Source organism: Mus pahari, chromosome 2, assembly GCF_900095145.1.
Source record: "Mus pahari chromosome 2, PAHARI_EIJ_v1.1, whole genome shotgun sequence".
Classification (NCBI taxonomy): Eukaryota; Metazoa; Chordata; class Mammalia; order Rodentia; family Muridae; genus Mus; species Mus pahari.
Window position 1 is genome coordinate 23,580,231 of NC_034591.1, and position 16,088 is coordinate 23,596,318.

Here is a 16,088-nt window from a genome sequence, read left to right on the forward strand (position 1 = left end):
ATGAAGTCCAGCTTTAATCCATGGCAATCTCATAAAATGCAAGGGACTATTTCAATCTTTTTGTATCTATTAAGCCTTGCTTTGTGACCGAGTTCATGTTCAATTTTGGAGAAGGTCCCACAAGGTGCTGAGAAGAAAGTATATTCTTTTGTGTTTAGGTGAAATGTTCTATAGATATCTATTAGGTTCATTTGATTCATACCTTTTGTTAGTTTCATTATTTCCTGGTTTAATTTCTGTTCCGATGACATGTCCACTGGTGAAAGTGGGATGCTGAAGTCTCCCACTATTAATGTGTGGTGTTCAATGTGTGATTTAAGCTTTAGTAATGTTTCTCTTATGAATGTAGATGCTCTTCAATCTGTGGCATAGATGTTCAGATTGAGATATCATCTTGGGGGATTTTTCCTTGAAAAGTCTATTTTACTGTATATTAAAACGGCTACTCCGGCTTGCTTCCTGGGTCCTTTTGAGGTAATATATATCTTTGTTGCTGAGGTCTGTTTCTTGTATGCAGCAGAATGACAGATCCTGTTTACATAGCAACTCTGTTAGCCTGTGTCTTTTTATTGGTCAGTTGAATCCATTCATGTTGAGAGATATTAATGACCAATGGTTGTTGGTTCCTGTTATTTTGACATTAATGTGTGTGTGTGTGTGTGTGTGTGTGTGTGTGTGTGTGTGTGTGTTCCTCTTCTTTTGGTTGTGCTGTGAAATTATTAATTTCTAATATTTTCGTGGATCTAGCTACCTTCCTTCTAGTATCCTCTGTAGGGCTGGATTAGAAGAAAGACATTGTTTAAATTTGGTTTGCAAGATTGCCCTGAACTCATTGGTACAGGAGACAATATCCTAAACAGAACACCAGTGGTTCAGGCTCCAAGATCAACAATTGATAAATGTGACCTCATGAAACTGAAAAGCAAAGACTACCATCAATAGGACAAAACAGCAGCCTACTGATTGGGAAAGAATCTTCACCAGCCCTTCATCAGAGGGTGAATATCTAAATAAGAACTCAAATCAGATACCAACAATCCAAATAATCCAATTTAAAAATGGGGTACAGAGCTAAACAGAGAATTCTCCACAGAACTCTCAAATGACAGCTAAGCACTTTAAAAAATATTCAATATCCCTAGTCATCTGGGAAATAAAAATCAAAATGACCCTGAGATTCTTTTTTAGATCATAAGAATAGCTAAGATCAAAAACTCAAGTGACAGCACATGCTGGTGAGGATGTGGAGTAAAGGGAACACTCCTCCACTGCTGATGGAGTGCAAACTTGTACAACCATTTTGGAAACCAGTTTGGTGGTTTCTCAGAAAACTAGGAATAGTTCTGACTCAAGACCCAGCTATTCTACTCCTAGGTATATAATCAAAAGGTGCCCCCACTATACCACAGGTACACTTGCTCAGCGATGTTCACACCAGCTCTATTCGTAATAGCCAGAAACTAGAAATAACCTAGATGTCCCTCAACAGAAAAATGGATAAAGAAAATGTGGTGCCTCTACACAATGGAACACTATTCAGCTATTAAAAACAAAGAAATCATAAATTCTGCAGGCAAATAGATGGAACATGGGATAACCAGAATGACATACATGGCACTTATTCACTTATAAGTGGACATTAGCCATAAAGTGCAGGACAACCATGCTATAATCCACATACCCAAAGTAACTGGGTAATAAGGAGTTCCCAAGGGAAGATGTGCAAATCTCACTCAGAGGAAACTAAGTAGTCAAAGGAAATAGATGAAGAAAGGAAACTGAGTAGGAGAGAAGGTGAGGAGGGTAATGGGAATGACAATCAGGTATGGGCGGGGGCATGAGGTCTGGGAGTGAGAATAGAAATTGGCATTTTGGCAGGGGGTTGGGGGGTGGGGTGGAATCTCTGGTGACTAGCTGGAGACCTGGGAGCCTAAGTATACAGGGAGCCTAAGGGTGTGACCCTAGCTGAGATTCCTACCAGAGGGGAATATAAAGACTAAAATGATCAGCTCCTGTAGCCAGGCAGGATTTGCAGAGGATGAAGGAGACATAAACCCACCCAAAACATATTTTAACCCATAATCTGTCTTGCCTACAAGATATGAAGGGTTAAAGATGGAGCAGAGGCTGGGGGTACAGCCAACCAATGACTGCCCCAACTTGAGACCTATCCCATGTGAGAAAGCCAACCCCTGACACCATTAATGGTACTCTGCTATGTTTGGAGATAGGAACCTATGGAGAGGCTTCATCCTGCAGCAGATGGAAGCAAATGCAGAAACCCATAGCCAAACATCAGGCAGAGCCTGGAGAGTCTTGTGGAAGAGTGGGGGATAGAAGTGACTGAGGTGTCAAGGATACTTTAAGGAGACCCAAAGAGTCAACTAACCCGGGACCACGGAGGCTCGTAGAGCCTGGGTTACCAACCAGGGAGCATGCAGGAGCTGGGCCTATACCCCCTACACATTTGTAGTAAATGTGCTGCTTGGTATTCATGTGGGTGCTCTAACAAGTGGAATAGGGGCTGTCTTTGTCTCTGTTCCCTGCCATTGGATCTCCTCCCCCCATCTGGAGTGTCTGACTGGACCTCAGTGGGAGAGGATATACCTAGTCTTGCTAGGACTAGCCCCAGGGTGGGTGGTACTCAAGGGGCTCCCTTCTCTGAGAAAGTGTTGAGGGGCAGTGAGAGGAGGGATTTAGGAGGCTGGGACTGGGAACCAAGAGGAGGAAGTGGATGAATAAAAAAATATTTTTTACAAATAAAAAATAAGTACTTGTCACTGACTACTCTTCAAGATATTGTTTCATAGACTGTATTCACTATTATAAAACACCTCTTCATTGGTATAAGGGAAATGATTTGTGTCAATTTTACTGCCTTTGGTGTATATAAACAATATATCCAACCTTCCATATAACTATAAAATTATATAAACATAATAAAATTAGCTTGATACTAATAATACTGGTAAGTAATGATATAATTAACAACACTAGCCACAAAAATCAACACTAAGAAAATAGAAATAGTATGGACAGGAAGAATAATAAGAAAGCTACCTATGTACCCAAGAGCCATAAGAACTGTCCTGGAAAAGAACAGTTCAGTATACACATACTAAATTCATACATACTAAGTGCCTGTTAAGAGGCAGATATTCTTTATTAGAAACATTCCTAAGAGCAAGCCTACAAGGTATGTTTTACTATCTATTCTACTCAAGAAAGCAGCAACCTGAGACAGACACTAGTGCCTAAGTGTGGTAGAACACAGATGAGCCGAAGTTGCACTATAGATCTACATCACTTGAAGGGAAATGATCTTGTGGTCTATGTCATGTTTTGTTTATTTGTTTGTTTTATATCCTTGATTTTTGTTTTTTAATTTTGAAACATGGCCTCTCCATGTAGTCCTAGATGATCTGAGATTCACAGAGATTTGTATACCTCTGTCTTTCAGCACAGGGATTAAAAGTATGTGCCACCATACCCAACTACCATCATTACTTTTTAAATCACACTAAAATTTAAACTTGACACTTGATGTGTTTTATTCTATCACGTTTTAAAATGGCTAAGAAAACAAAGTAGCAACTATAGCCTCTGCTCTGTCGGGTCTTCAGTAGAAACTAAAGTCCTCTGATATAATCAGATGAACCAAAAAGTCTTTTCCTAAAACATTTAATTGAAATAAAATCACAGTAAATCCCCAAGCTAATAGCTCATATCTATAATCCCACACTCAAAAGGCTGAAGCTGAGAACTGCCATGAATTCAAGACCTACACAGTGAATTCCAGGTTAAGGGTATAGTGTGAGACATTATTTCATACGACATTCACATGGCTAACTGACATATCACACACACACACACACACACACACACACACACACACACACACGCAAAACTTACAGTAAGTATAAAACTGGTTCTTGGTTAAGTAAAGGATGACAGCCAATTAGGCGTGGTAAGGAAAAGCTGGTTTCTGACTTCACTGAGGACTTCAATAGTTGTACTGGTTAGTTTTTTGTCAACTTGACACAACCTAGACATATCTGGGAAGAGGGGATCTTAATTAAGAAAATTCCTCCATTAAATGGGGAATTTTTTTTTGATTAGTGACTGACATGGGCGGTCCCAGTCTAATATAGTCAGTGACACCCCTAAGCAGGTAGTACTCAAGTATATAAGAAAACAGGCTGAGCAAGCTTTGAGAATAAAGCCAGTAAGCAGAACTCCTCCATGGCCTCTAGATTAGCTAGTGCCTTCAGGATCCCACCCTGACTTCCCTCAGTGATGTAGAGACTATGATGTGGAAATATAAGCTGAAATAAACCCTTTCCTCCATAAGTTGCTTTAATTATGGTATCTTATCACAGCAAGAAACCATCACTAAGACAATAGTTTACTGGAAGATGTTACAACTTATAAAGGAAACTAAGAGCCCTATAACTTATACAGCAGGAAAAAAAAATCAAATCCTCAAGTAATGTATACTAACCATGGATCAAGGAGCCATTCAGCCACTGAATATAGTAGTTCTGAGGAAAAGCAAGCAGGATCTCATTGCTGATGATTGAGAAGGGTAAAAGCAAGACAGCACCAGCTGAAACCGCTAGAGTGAAGGTGCTCAGAAACAACCTGCAAAAGGAGAGAGGCAGCATTACTGCAAAGTACTGAACGTGGAACACCAGCCAGAGTCTTAGGTAAGAATCCCATTCCAGGGATTCAACTGAGGTACAAACAGCATACAGAAGATCTGCAAAGTGCAACCAGGCCAAATTCCTAAAAAGGGGCCCTAAAAGATCTATATACTTAAGAGAGTGCTGCACAGTTTTAAGAATTTTTATTACTATTGGTGGGCGTGCGCGCGCGTGTGTGTGTGTGTGTGTGTGTGTGTGTGTGTGTGCATGCCTGTGTATAAAGTCAGTGGAGTGGGGTGCTATGGCATACATCTGAGGTCAGAGGACAACTGTGTGGAGTCTGTTTTCTCCTTCTACCTTTACACAAGACTCCAATATTGAACTCGGGTGTCCAAGCGCACACAGAAAATACCTTAACACACTGAGCCATCTCATCAGCCCCTGATAATCTCATTAAGCAAATTTAAATTATAGCAGTAAATAGCAGAGTAGTAGTAAACAATACTACGATGCTAATCAATATTTCAAACACTACTTCAATACTTCTTAGATAATACAGCTTCAATATATAAAAAGAACCTTTATTTATTAAGTCAACAAAACAAACTGAAGAAAAATATTGACAATAAATACAAAGTAGGCTCTCTATTCACACCAAAAAAATGCTTACATATTATCAAGAAACATGTTACTTCAAAAGCTATCATCATTTATAACAACCCATAGGACAGATACAATCATGAGGAACTTTCACTTCTCAGTTACCCATTTCTGAAAAGTTTTAAATTCTTTCATAACACACACCTAATTCTGCAAAGGATTTTTTTAAAAAGTAAATGACAAGGCAAAAGAGTAGATTTCTGTTGAGTCCAAGGCCAGCCTGGTCTACATAGGGAGTGTCAGGCCTGCCAGGGCTACACAGTAAGAAAGAAGAGGGGAGGATGAGGAAGGGGAGAGAGAAAGGGGGTATGGGAAGGGGAAGGGAGGAAGAAAGAAGGCAGGCAGGCAGGCAGGCAGCAGAGAACACAGCAGTAATGGCAAAGGAAACTTAATTAGCATTAAAGATAAAACTTGAGTATCAGTCATGTTAAAGTTAATACTGAAAGAATGTGAAAACAAATTAAGAAAAAATTTAAGTAAGAGTAAATGTCCTATCGTGCATTTAATCAAGTAACCCCTCATTTAATGCCATCCTGTGGCAAATAGCAGAAGTGCATACCTACACAGCCACAAGTATCCTGGAAAATCCTGGGTTCAGTTCATCAAAAGCCAACTATTTAATGAAGGTCAATGGAACACTCCAAACACAATTCAGCTCAAACACAGAAGCATCTAGCAGATGTCCTAGAAAAGTATTCAAAAGTTGCTCAGCTGGGTGGCCAACTCCAGCCCAGAAAGGACCATCACCCTGATTAGCATCACCTCTGCCAATGTCAAAACCAAGGTCAAATCCAAATACTCACCATCCCAAGGACTGCACAGCAATCCCACCACACTAGGCCCCTCAGAAGGCCACATTTCATCTTACATTTACTCCTCCACCTGCTCCCTAACCCTCAAGTGGATCTTATGAGTTCCAGGCCTCTGCCCACAGACTGCTCTCTTCACTCTATGGTGTTCTTACAACAGTGCACAAGGCAAACATACCTAAATATCAAGACAGATCTCAAATGCCACTTGCCTGTCATGTGTCCCTCAATTCCTACCTTCTTATTCCTCTCAGGAGAATCAGCTCATCTTTCCTCTTAGCTCCCATAATGCTCTGACCACACACCAGGAAACATTACTTCCAAATCCAATACTGGAACCTATGACCTGACAAGAGGAGTTCACTTTTGAGACAAAGGGATAAATCAGCAAGTCACAAGTGGCCCAAAAAATCCAGGATATATGCTCATCATTACTATAATGCTGCTTTTCAACAGCTATTGGAGCCTCCACTCCACACTCTGTTACTGTGATAGACCTACCCAGAGAGCAGAAAAACACTTCTGCTGCCCACAAAGAGCCCCTCAACTGACGAAGGGTCCTTAAAATAAGGCCCTGAGCTGAAAAGGTATAGAGAGACATTGCTAGTACAACCATAAAACACACCCTTTCAGAAATGTCATCTTCTAAAATAGAGTAGTAAAAATATTATCTTTGCAACTATTGTACCTTTTATGATTACAGTAGTAATACAACAAAAATATTTTCTTGACTATCTGGCATTTGTGACCATCTCCTTAAGGGCATGCAAACTTCACTGGAATGCTAAATGTCACCTATATCTCAAAAAACCATAATCTCTAGGTCACAGTGTAAAGTAGCTTCATGAAGTGGTGACAAATGCATCAAACCCACCTTAAATTACTTCAGCAAACCTGCCACACACTTCCAGGTAGCAAACAAGAAGCAGGACCTCAAATGCTGGACCTTGGGTATTTCGAATGGATAAGCACTTCCTTCTTGAAATTCGCATACCCTTTCTCCAGCAATCCCTCCTTCCTAACTACACACTAAAATGTTCTGACTATCATCTTAAGCGGTTTTTGGCTCGAATCTGAAATGTTGCCACACGCTTACGTTTTGAGGACACAGCCACAATCTATGGTACCACTTGAAAATTGCTATGTTTCCATGAAGCACAGCCTGGCTGGCAAAAATAGGTCACTAGGTTTCATCCACCTCTGGATCCAGCCTGTATACTTGCTCTATTTTCTGGTCCATCTGCAAGTAACAAAACACTAACACACACTGCCAACACCGTGGACTGTGAGTAAAAATAAAGCTTTGCTCCTGACTGGTATTTTGTCAGTGATAAGACAAGTAACTGTCACAATTTTTTTTTTTTTTTTTTTTGGTTTTTCGAGACAGGGTTTCTCTGTATAGTCCTGGCTGTCCTGGAACTCACTCTGTAGACCAGGCTGGCCTCGAACTCAGAAATCCGCCTGCCTCTGCCTCCCAAGTGCTGGGATTAAAGGCGTGCGCCACCACGCCCAGCTAACTGTCACAATCTTTATCTGGATAATCAATAAAAAGCATGCTTTGTGAATTCAGCCCTCAAGCACTCACTCTGATCAGAGGTTCTTAACCTGTGGGAGCATCAGAATGTATTATTATCAGGATCACCCACAAAAAAAAAAAAAAAAAAAACACTGGAAGGGGCTTCTACTAGTGCACATATCACACATATCCAGAGAATCTCTTGGTGATGCTCAGACACTAAACAGATATTTACAAACACTGGATTCTGAGCCAGCACTATACTTGGCATGTTTGAACAGTAAGACAGACATCCTTTTTTTGCCTTCACAGGGCTTCTATAAGCATCATAATGCTATGAGAGCATCAGACAAGAAACAGCAAATACTTACTAGGTAACTGCATACTATACTAAAGGTGGTAGTCACTGCAGAAGATACAATGAGCAAGGAAAACCACAGTGCCAGTGGTCAGAAAAGTCAGACTGAACGCAACAATAACACAACTCCTGACAACGAGCTGGAAAGGAGGAAAAGGCAACTGAAAGGCCAGGGGCATGAAATGAGAGGCTGCTGTCTCATCATCTACAGAAGGCAGGCTGAATGTGGCCATGAGGAATTCTGTCTCACACCAGTGTAGTTTGGTGTCCACAAGCTGCAGCTCTGCGATTTTCTCAGCAGGCCACAGGTGACTTGGGGTGACTGACTCTCTACTGACCCCATCTTCTTGGTCCCAGGTCACGGCAGTGACTACCAGGCTGTTCTACGCTTAAGATACTCTGACTTCCACGTAGTATTTTATAGGAAGACGAGACTGAGACTATAAGAGAACCCTATTCTTGTCAAATTTCTAATCTATTCATCTACTGGTTTCTATCAGGATGGACTCTTGCAGTACCTTCAAATCCATTACAATAATTACTTACTTTGATGTTTTAATTGTCCCCAATTTGGTAAGAAAAGCCTTAAAGGACTTTTTCCTTTAAAATATCCCAGCAATTCTTACTTTCTTATATTCTGTACAAGTAAAATACAAAATTAACATGGACCTTTCACTACCCAGTCCTTCTATTAGTCTTTAAGAGTCCTGGTGTGTCACTGTGTGTGGGCTTGAAGACCCTCATTCTAGCTGCCTGGAAGTCAGCTTCAACTTTTTGCCTTTGGAACAAGATGTAGAACTCTCAGCTCCTTCTACATGCCTGCCTGGAGGCTGCCAACCTCCTGCCTTGATGATAATGGATTGACCTCTGAACCTGTAAGCCAGCCCCAATTAAATGTTGTCTTTCTGAAGGAGCTGAAGGGGCCTTATCTGGTATCAGTGGGAGGGGAGGCCCTTGGTCCTGTAAAGGTTTGATGCCCCAGTGTAGAGGAATGCTAGGCAGGAAGGTGGGAGTGGTTGGGTGGGTGGGGGACCACCCTCATAGAAGCAGGGTAAGTGGGGGGGGGGGGATAGGAGGGTTGTAGAGAGGAAACCAGGAAAGGAGATAACATTTGAAATGTAAATAAATAAAATATCCAATTTAAAAATAATAATAAATGTTGTCCTAATAAGAGTTGCCTTGGTCATGGTGTCTGCTCACAGTCGTAAAACCCCAACTAAGACAGAAGTTGGTACCAAGAACTGGGATATTGCTGTGATAGGCCTGACCATGTTTTTGTTTGGAAGAATGTAGATTTGCAGACTGGATTTGGGAAGCAATAGGAATATGGAAGACTTTGTTGCTGAAAGTTCTGTATCTTGTACAAAAGCAAATAGGAGAAGACTGACTTCCAGGCAACTAGGACAAGAGTCTATAAAGTCCATGCCCACAGTGACACACTTCCTCCAACAAGGCTGCTATACCTACTAGAACAAGGCCACACTCTGGGTCAAGCATATTCAAACTACTGTAATAGGCAAAGTTGAGGAATGTGCAAACACATGGCCACACTCCCTTTTATACTGCAGTTCTACTTCTGTTAGGTGTTCACAATAACACTCCCCAACTGGTAACCAACAACTCAAAGTCAATTTTTTTTTATTGTTGCTATTGTTGTTGTTGTTTTTCACTTAATTTTTGGTTCAATTGACCTTAATCAAGCCTCTTCACCATTAGAAGGGACCAATTTCCTCCCATGCTGATCCCAGCTCTACACAGATACATAGCTTCTTATTTGCATAGCTTCCCATTCTGGATTGAACTGTTCCAACACTCAGAAACCCTCCTTCCTCAACTCAGCTCCCAACACTCCTGGTAGGCCCTCCTTTTGGCTCTATTCACTTATGGTGACATTGACACTTTCATGGAGAACCTTGTCACCCTGCAAGATTCTCTGAAACTGGAGTTGGGGTGGTTGTGAGCCATCATGTTGATGGTGGGAACCCAACCCAGATCCTCTGCAAGAGCAGCCAGTGTTTTTAACTACTAAGTCATCTCTCCAGCCCCAGATTTCACATTTCAGTAAGGAAAATCTAATAGAAAGAACTTAACTGTTTGCTATCAGTTTGATACATCAAAATTGAAGTCTGGGCAGGTGAGATGGCTCAGTGGGTAAGAGCACCCAACTGCTCTTCCGAATGTCCCGAGTTCAAATCCCAGCAACCACATGGTGGCTCACAACCATCCATAACAAGATTTGACTCCCTCTTCTGGGGTGTCTGAAGACAGCTGCAGTGTACTTACATAAAATAAATAAATAAAATCTTTAAAAAAAAATATTGAAGTCCATTTCTATCATATCTCCCCTCACAAATACAGAACCTATAAGGCAATTGAGCAAATGTGTCACTCTAACCAGAAAGTCTATCTGCTCACTGTTCAGAGAGTTTACAAACAGCTGACAGCTTGTGTCTTAGTCAAGGTTTCTATTCCTACACAAAACATGACCAAGAGGCAAGTTGGGAAGGAATGCGTTTATTCAGCTTACACTTCCACACTGCTGTTCATCACCAAAGTCAGGACAGGAACTCACACAGGGTAGAAACCTGAGGTAGGAGCAGACACATGGAGGGACGCTGCTTACTGACTTGCGTCACTTGGTTTACTCAGCCTGCTCTCTTATAGAACCCAGGACTACCCAGGGATGGCACCACCCACAAGGGGCCCTCCTACCCTTGATCACTAATTGAGAAAATGTCTTACAGCTAGATCTCATGGAGGCATTTCCTCAAAGGAGGCTCCTTTCTCTGTGATAACTCCAGCTTATGACAAGGTGACACACAAAACCAGCCAGTACAGCTTGAGTGTTTACCCTCTTTCTCAGGCTCTATGTTGCCCAATCTGTTCTCAAACTCTCAACCTTCTTGCTTCTACCTCTATAATGCTGAGACTACAAGCTGGTGCCCTCTGTGCCATACCAGGTCTTTCTTAAACAACTGTTTCTCCTTTAAGCCCTGTTCCTCATTACATCTCCTGAAGATGAAATACACCATTTTTTAAAAATAATCACATAGCAGAGAAAGGGAATATGGTCTCATGTAGCCTAGGCTGGCCTTACTTACTATGTAGTTGAGGCTAGCCTTGAACTCCTCATCATCCTACACCCCCCTTACCATTACAGACTTGTGCCACACTCAGCTTAAATAAGCACATTTTAGCAAGAGACAATCAGTTCTGGATTAACCATGTGTATTTATTTACATGTGCTTTTTAAGAATGTGATAAGGGCCGGGCATGCCTTTAATCCCAGCACTTGGGAGGCAGAGGAGGTGGATTTCAGAGTTCGAGGCCAGCCTGGTCTACAGAGTGAATTCCAGGTCAGCCAGGACTACACAGAGAAACCCTGTCTCAAAAAAACAAAAAGGAAAAAAAATTTTGATGAGGATTAGTACATTAGGCAGTTACTTCCTTCAGACTCTAACTTCAAAACTATAAACAGAACAATTAAATTTTAGAATACATACGATATCCTGTTGACTACAGCATCCTCATCTTCTTGTTCATCTGCAAAAATGTTTATAGTGTTACTATTTTATCTCCAACAAAAATGTTTCATGAATTTATCTAAAAATATACCAAAATTACAAAGTTTTAAAAATTCATTACTGAATGGAAAAGACTTTCAAAGAGCATTTTGTTGACTACAACAAAAACCCAACTGTAGATTTCATTATAACATATAGAATGTTGATAACTATGTGAGTTGTGATTTTCTTTTGAGAAATGCTGCTTAACTGATTGATACATGTAAATTAAAATTTTACAAATACGTAGACTCAAGAAAATAAAACTTTGAACCACAGAACCATTGTGAAATACAGGTAGACAATGTCAGGATAAGATGCCTATAAATGAAGTATTTAGGGTATTAATGACCAGCAGACATTTCTATTAGAAAATAGAACTTATCCATTTTTCTTTGAGTTTTTATAAGTAAAGGAAATGATAAGATCTTCTTAAAATCCTAAACTACTTTGTGATGGTTTGTATATGCTCAGCCCAGGGAGTGGCACTATTAAAAAGGTGTGGTCCTGTTGGAGTAGGTGTGTCACTATAAGTGTGGGCTTTAAGACCCTCATCCTAGCTGCCTGGAAGTGAATATCTGCTAGCAGCCTTCAGATGAAGATGTAGAACTCTCACTATGTCTACCTGGATGATGCCATATTCCTCCCTTGATGATAACCTCCCAACCTATAAGCCAGCCCCAATTAAAGGTTCTTATAAGAGTTGCCTTGGTCATGGTGTCTGTTCACAGCAGTAAACCTCTAACAAAGACAACCTTAGACAGCATCTCAACAAATTCAAAAGCACAGTCCAAGTTACAGATAGAAAAAAATATCATTTTCCCTATCTTTTTAAGTAGCAGGCAGACTTCCTCAGGAAATCTTCATTACCCCCTTCCTCTCTCAGGCTTCCTAGACACCATCTCTTTTGTCTTCCTTCATCCATAAACTTACCAGCTAAAGGGAATGTGTAAATACACAAATATTGCCAAACCCTCCCAGTCCTTCCCGTTCTTCATCTGTCTCATGTCCTTGAGTCTCTGGACCTCTCTAGCCTCAATGTCAATGGTGTGTTTTAGCCATTCTTTGCAGTGTCTGTCCTGAATTACAGGCTTCCCAAAATAACTTTAAAGTCAAAGGCATCACAAAAATCACATACATGATTAATTTTTATCCTGCTACCTCCACACCTAATCCATCACCAAGTGTGGAGAAAAGATCCACTGTCTCCTCATCCAGATCCATCATTCTATCCAACCAACAAGGTCCACGGTCTTTCTCATTCCCTGCGACTATTGGATTAGCCTAAAGATCATCTAAATCTACAGTTTTCCTGCATATCACCCTTAACTTCCCCTTAAACAATGTATTCATGTTTTTCACTTGTACCCTACCCTCTTTTCTTCTATGTGTGTAATCTATAAAACAATGTGACAATCTTTAAAACAACTGAGGGCTGGGCAGTGGTGGTGCACACCTTTAATCCCAGCACTTGGGAGGCAGAGGCAGGTGGATTTCTGAGTTCGAGGTCAGCCTGGTCTACAAAATGAGTTCCAGGACAGCCAGGGCTATACAGAGAAACCCTATCTCAAAAAGCAAAAAAAAACAAAAAAACAAAAAAACAAAACTGTCTTGAATCTTCAGATCCTCACATTCTTGGCAGATTAAGGATCTAAGAAACACTTCCAAACAGTCACAGAGCCAGGTGATGGCTCTAAAGCAACATACTGCAACTAGAGCTGTTCCTTTTATTTCCCTCAAGTTTGATATTATATCAAAGAATCTTTAATACAAGTATAATACAGCATTGACCATTATTAGTGCAACATCACGGATAGAAAATACTATAATTAAAAAAAAATAGCTGAGAATTAGCAAAAGGTAAGGAATGTGCTGGAATACATATAAAATACTAATCCAAAAATGTGTGAATTCACCAGTCCATTAAAAAGTAAAGATAGGAAAAACCCTCCAATTAACTCAGGACAAAATGAGATAATACAGGAGACTATACAATTGAATACCAGTACAATTATAGGTACTCTAAATTTTATATTGCTTTAGAAGGAAAATAGAGGCTGGAGAGATGGTTCAACACTTAAGAGCACTTGCTCCCCCTTCAGAGGTCTCAAGTTTGATTCCCAGCAATTATATAGAGGCCATTTTTAACTCTAGTTCCTGGGGATCCAACACCCGCTTCTGGCCTCTGCAGACATGAGGCATGAATACAGTGCAAAAACACACATGCAGGCAAAACTCTATAGCACATAAAACAAAAATAAGTAAATAAATACATCTTTCTGAAAATAAGGAAATCAGAGAGGGAGGGAGGAAAGGAAAGATAGACAAGACAATTCTGTAGTGAGAAAATGAAAGGGGCTGGGATGATTAGGATGCTCAGTTAGAACCAGTCACAAAGAACCAAACACCCTCATAAACTCTGGAATTTCCCAGGTACTAAATAGCCAACAACTATTCTTAGTTACGCATGAGAGTTGTGATAAGCAAGGACTATGGTCTGGGCTAGATGGGTGGCTGAGTGTAGTCGGGTTTCCTGGGGGTTATTTTTAGTATTCTTAGGACCAGGCAACTGTTTACTTCAGCCACCAGCATATTCAGCATGGCTGCAATGTGTGGAAGAGCCCATCTACCACCCAGACACCCAGCTCTGATGAAAGCTGTGACATATCTGTGTCTACTTACCCGATTTTCTCTTGTATCTTATGATGATGAAGTAGGAAACGATGTAGAGAATGGCAAAAAGAAGAAAACATATCTGAAACAAAGAAATGTAATAGGTCATTTACATTTTTGCCTGTCATTTTTATAACCAACAAGAAATACATCTTTGGTATTTAAAGGAAATGAAGGATCTATAACTACTGAAAATTTCACAAATGTAACATTTTGATAAAAAAATATTAATATGTGAACTGGTCGATTATTCTCCTTAATACTATTTTGGTGAGAAAGCCCAGTTTAAAGTTTCTTTTTTCATAACTTGAGAAAATGTTCTTCAAAGTCATGTGGAAGTGTAAAGAGCCAAACCATCATCAACAATTCTAAAAACTGAAATTAATGGGCCCATGCTGTTCTTCTGAAAAGTAAAGCATGCTAAGAGCTGCAGTAATATGTAGCGGGTGTACTGGCACCACAACTTGACAGATTCTCAGTCACGTGGAGCTTTAGCATAAAAGAAGCATCACAGATCAATGTGGAGTAAAAACTGTTCAGTAAATATACTACATACTAAAATTAAAATTCTTTATTCAACTGTGGTTTAAGTCTTAACGATAAATTCCACCTACATTGTCTAATAAAAACTGTACAGGGTTACTGTATGTGGCCTGAGGTTCTACTGTCCAGGCATGGCAATGCCCTCCTCGATGTACTAGATAATGGAGGGAGGAGCTCACCAGCTTATCACTACTGATTAGAACTTACAATATACTCTCAAGAATTTTAACATACAGAGCACTGTTCTTAACGTCATTATATCAGTAGGCCTGCTAAACTCACTCTTATGAACTCTGACACCCACAGTCCCCTTTCTGGTATACTCTCTACTTCTATGAGCTCAAATTGTTTAGTTTTTCTATATGTGTAGGATTTACTTGGCAGAATTTCCCCAGAATATCCCTTGATGCCTACATGGCACAATTTACTTAAGGCTGAATGGTACACATCAGGATTACCACATTTTCTCTGCCTATTTATCTATACTGGCACACACACATCAGTTGTTTCTATAGCATGACATGGTGAACCCTGAGCACAGTGTCTTTCATAAGCCAACTCCTTTGAATGGATCCAGAATGGAAGAGGTAGAGCACTTTGCATATCTGCTTTGCATTCTAGAGGACATATCATGCTGTTCTGGTGCCAGTGGTACACAAGGCTTCAACATCCTCAACAGAACTTCTCTCTTGTTCTACAGAAGCAGCCATTACAACAGATATGAGGTGACTCTTCCCTTCCATTTCTCTATGACAAAGAATGCTAAGTACATTTTCATATATCTGTTGTATATTTGTATATCTTCTTTTGAGAAATGTATACCCAAGTCTACCCATTTTTATTTGAGTCATCCGTGTACACTGCACTTTATTTTTGTCAGGAAAGGTCAAGAAACAGGATATCCACCAAAGACCAAATGCTAAAAATAAAGCCTCACTCAAGCTTATGGAGCATGTTGGAAAACCCTGACTTTCAACCTGCTGAAATCTAGTGATCACTCTGAGCACAGCCTTCTCAGGATGAGTTGGTGGACATGTAATAGAAAAGACTTCAGACTTGGTTGGTCTGACCCCTGACTAAGCCATCCACTTAGAAAACCACAAACTGAGTGTCAGCATCCTCACATACATGTGGGAGACTGATGGAACACAGCCCCAACGTCTGTTCTGGAAGACTAAAGATGTCAAGAATGCTGGCTAAGACAGGTGGTGGTGGTTCACTTTTTTTTTTTTTTTTTTTTTTACTTTTTTTTTTTTTTTATTGTATTTTTTTTTTTAGTGCATACTGTAAACGTCTTCAGACAGACCAGAAGAGGGCATCAGA

The 16,088-nt window shown here is 40.3% G+C and overlaps 1 protein-coding gene across 4 annotated transcripts in view; it reads right to left on the reverse strand.

Moving 5' to 3' along the window:
- Lmbr1 (limb development membrane protein 1) overlaps positions 1-16,088 on the reverse strand; it is a 126,750-nt gene that overhangs the window by 101,304 nt on the left and 9,358 nt on the right. For 3 of the 4 annotated variants that reach the window (XM_029535212.1, XM_021190339.2, XM_021190340.1), the window contains exons 2-4: positions 14,232-14,304; positions 11,490-11,529; positions 4,502-4,641 (exon numbers count right to left, since the gene is read on the reverse strand). In XM_029535212.1, the coding sequence (XP_029391072.1) occupies positions 4,502-4,641; positions 11,490-11,529; positions 14,232-14,304 (253 nt within the window). Of the gene's footprint in view, positions 1-4,501; positions 4,642-11,489; positions 11,530-14,231; positions 14,305-16,088 lie in introns of those variants that run through there. The other variant, XM_029535213.1, reaches the window with a different exon arrangement.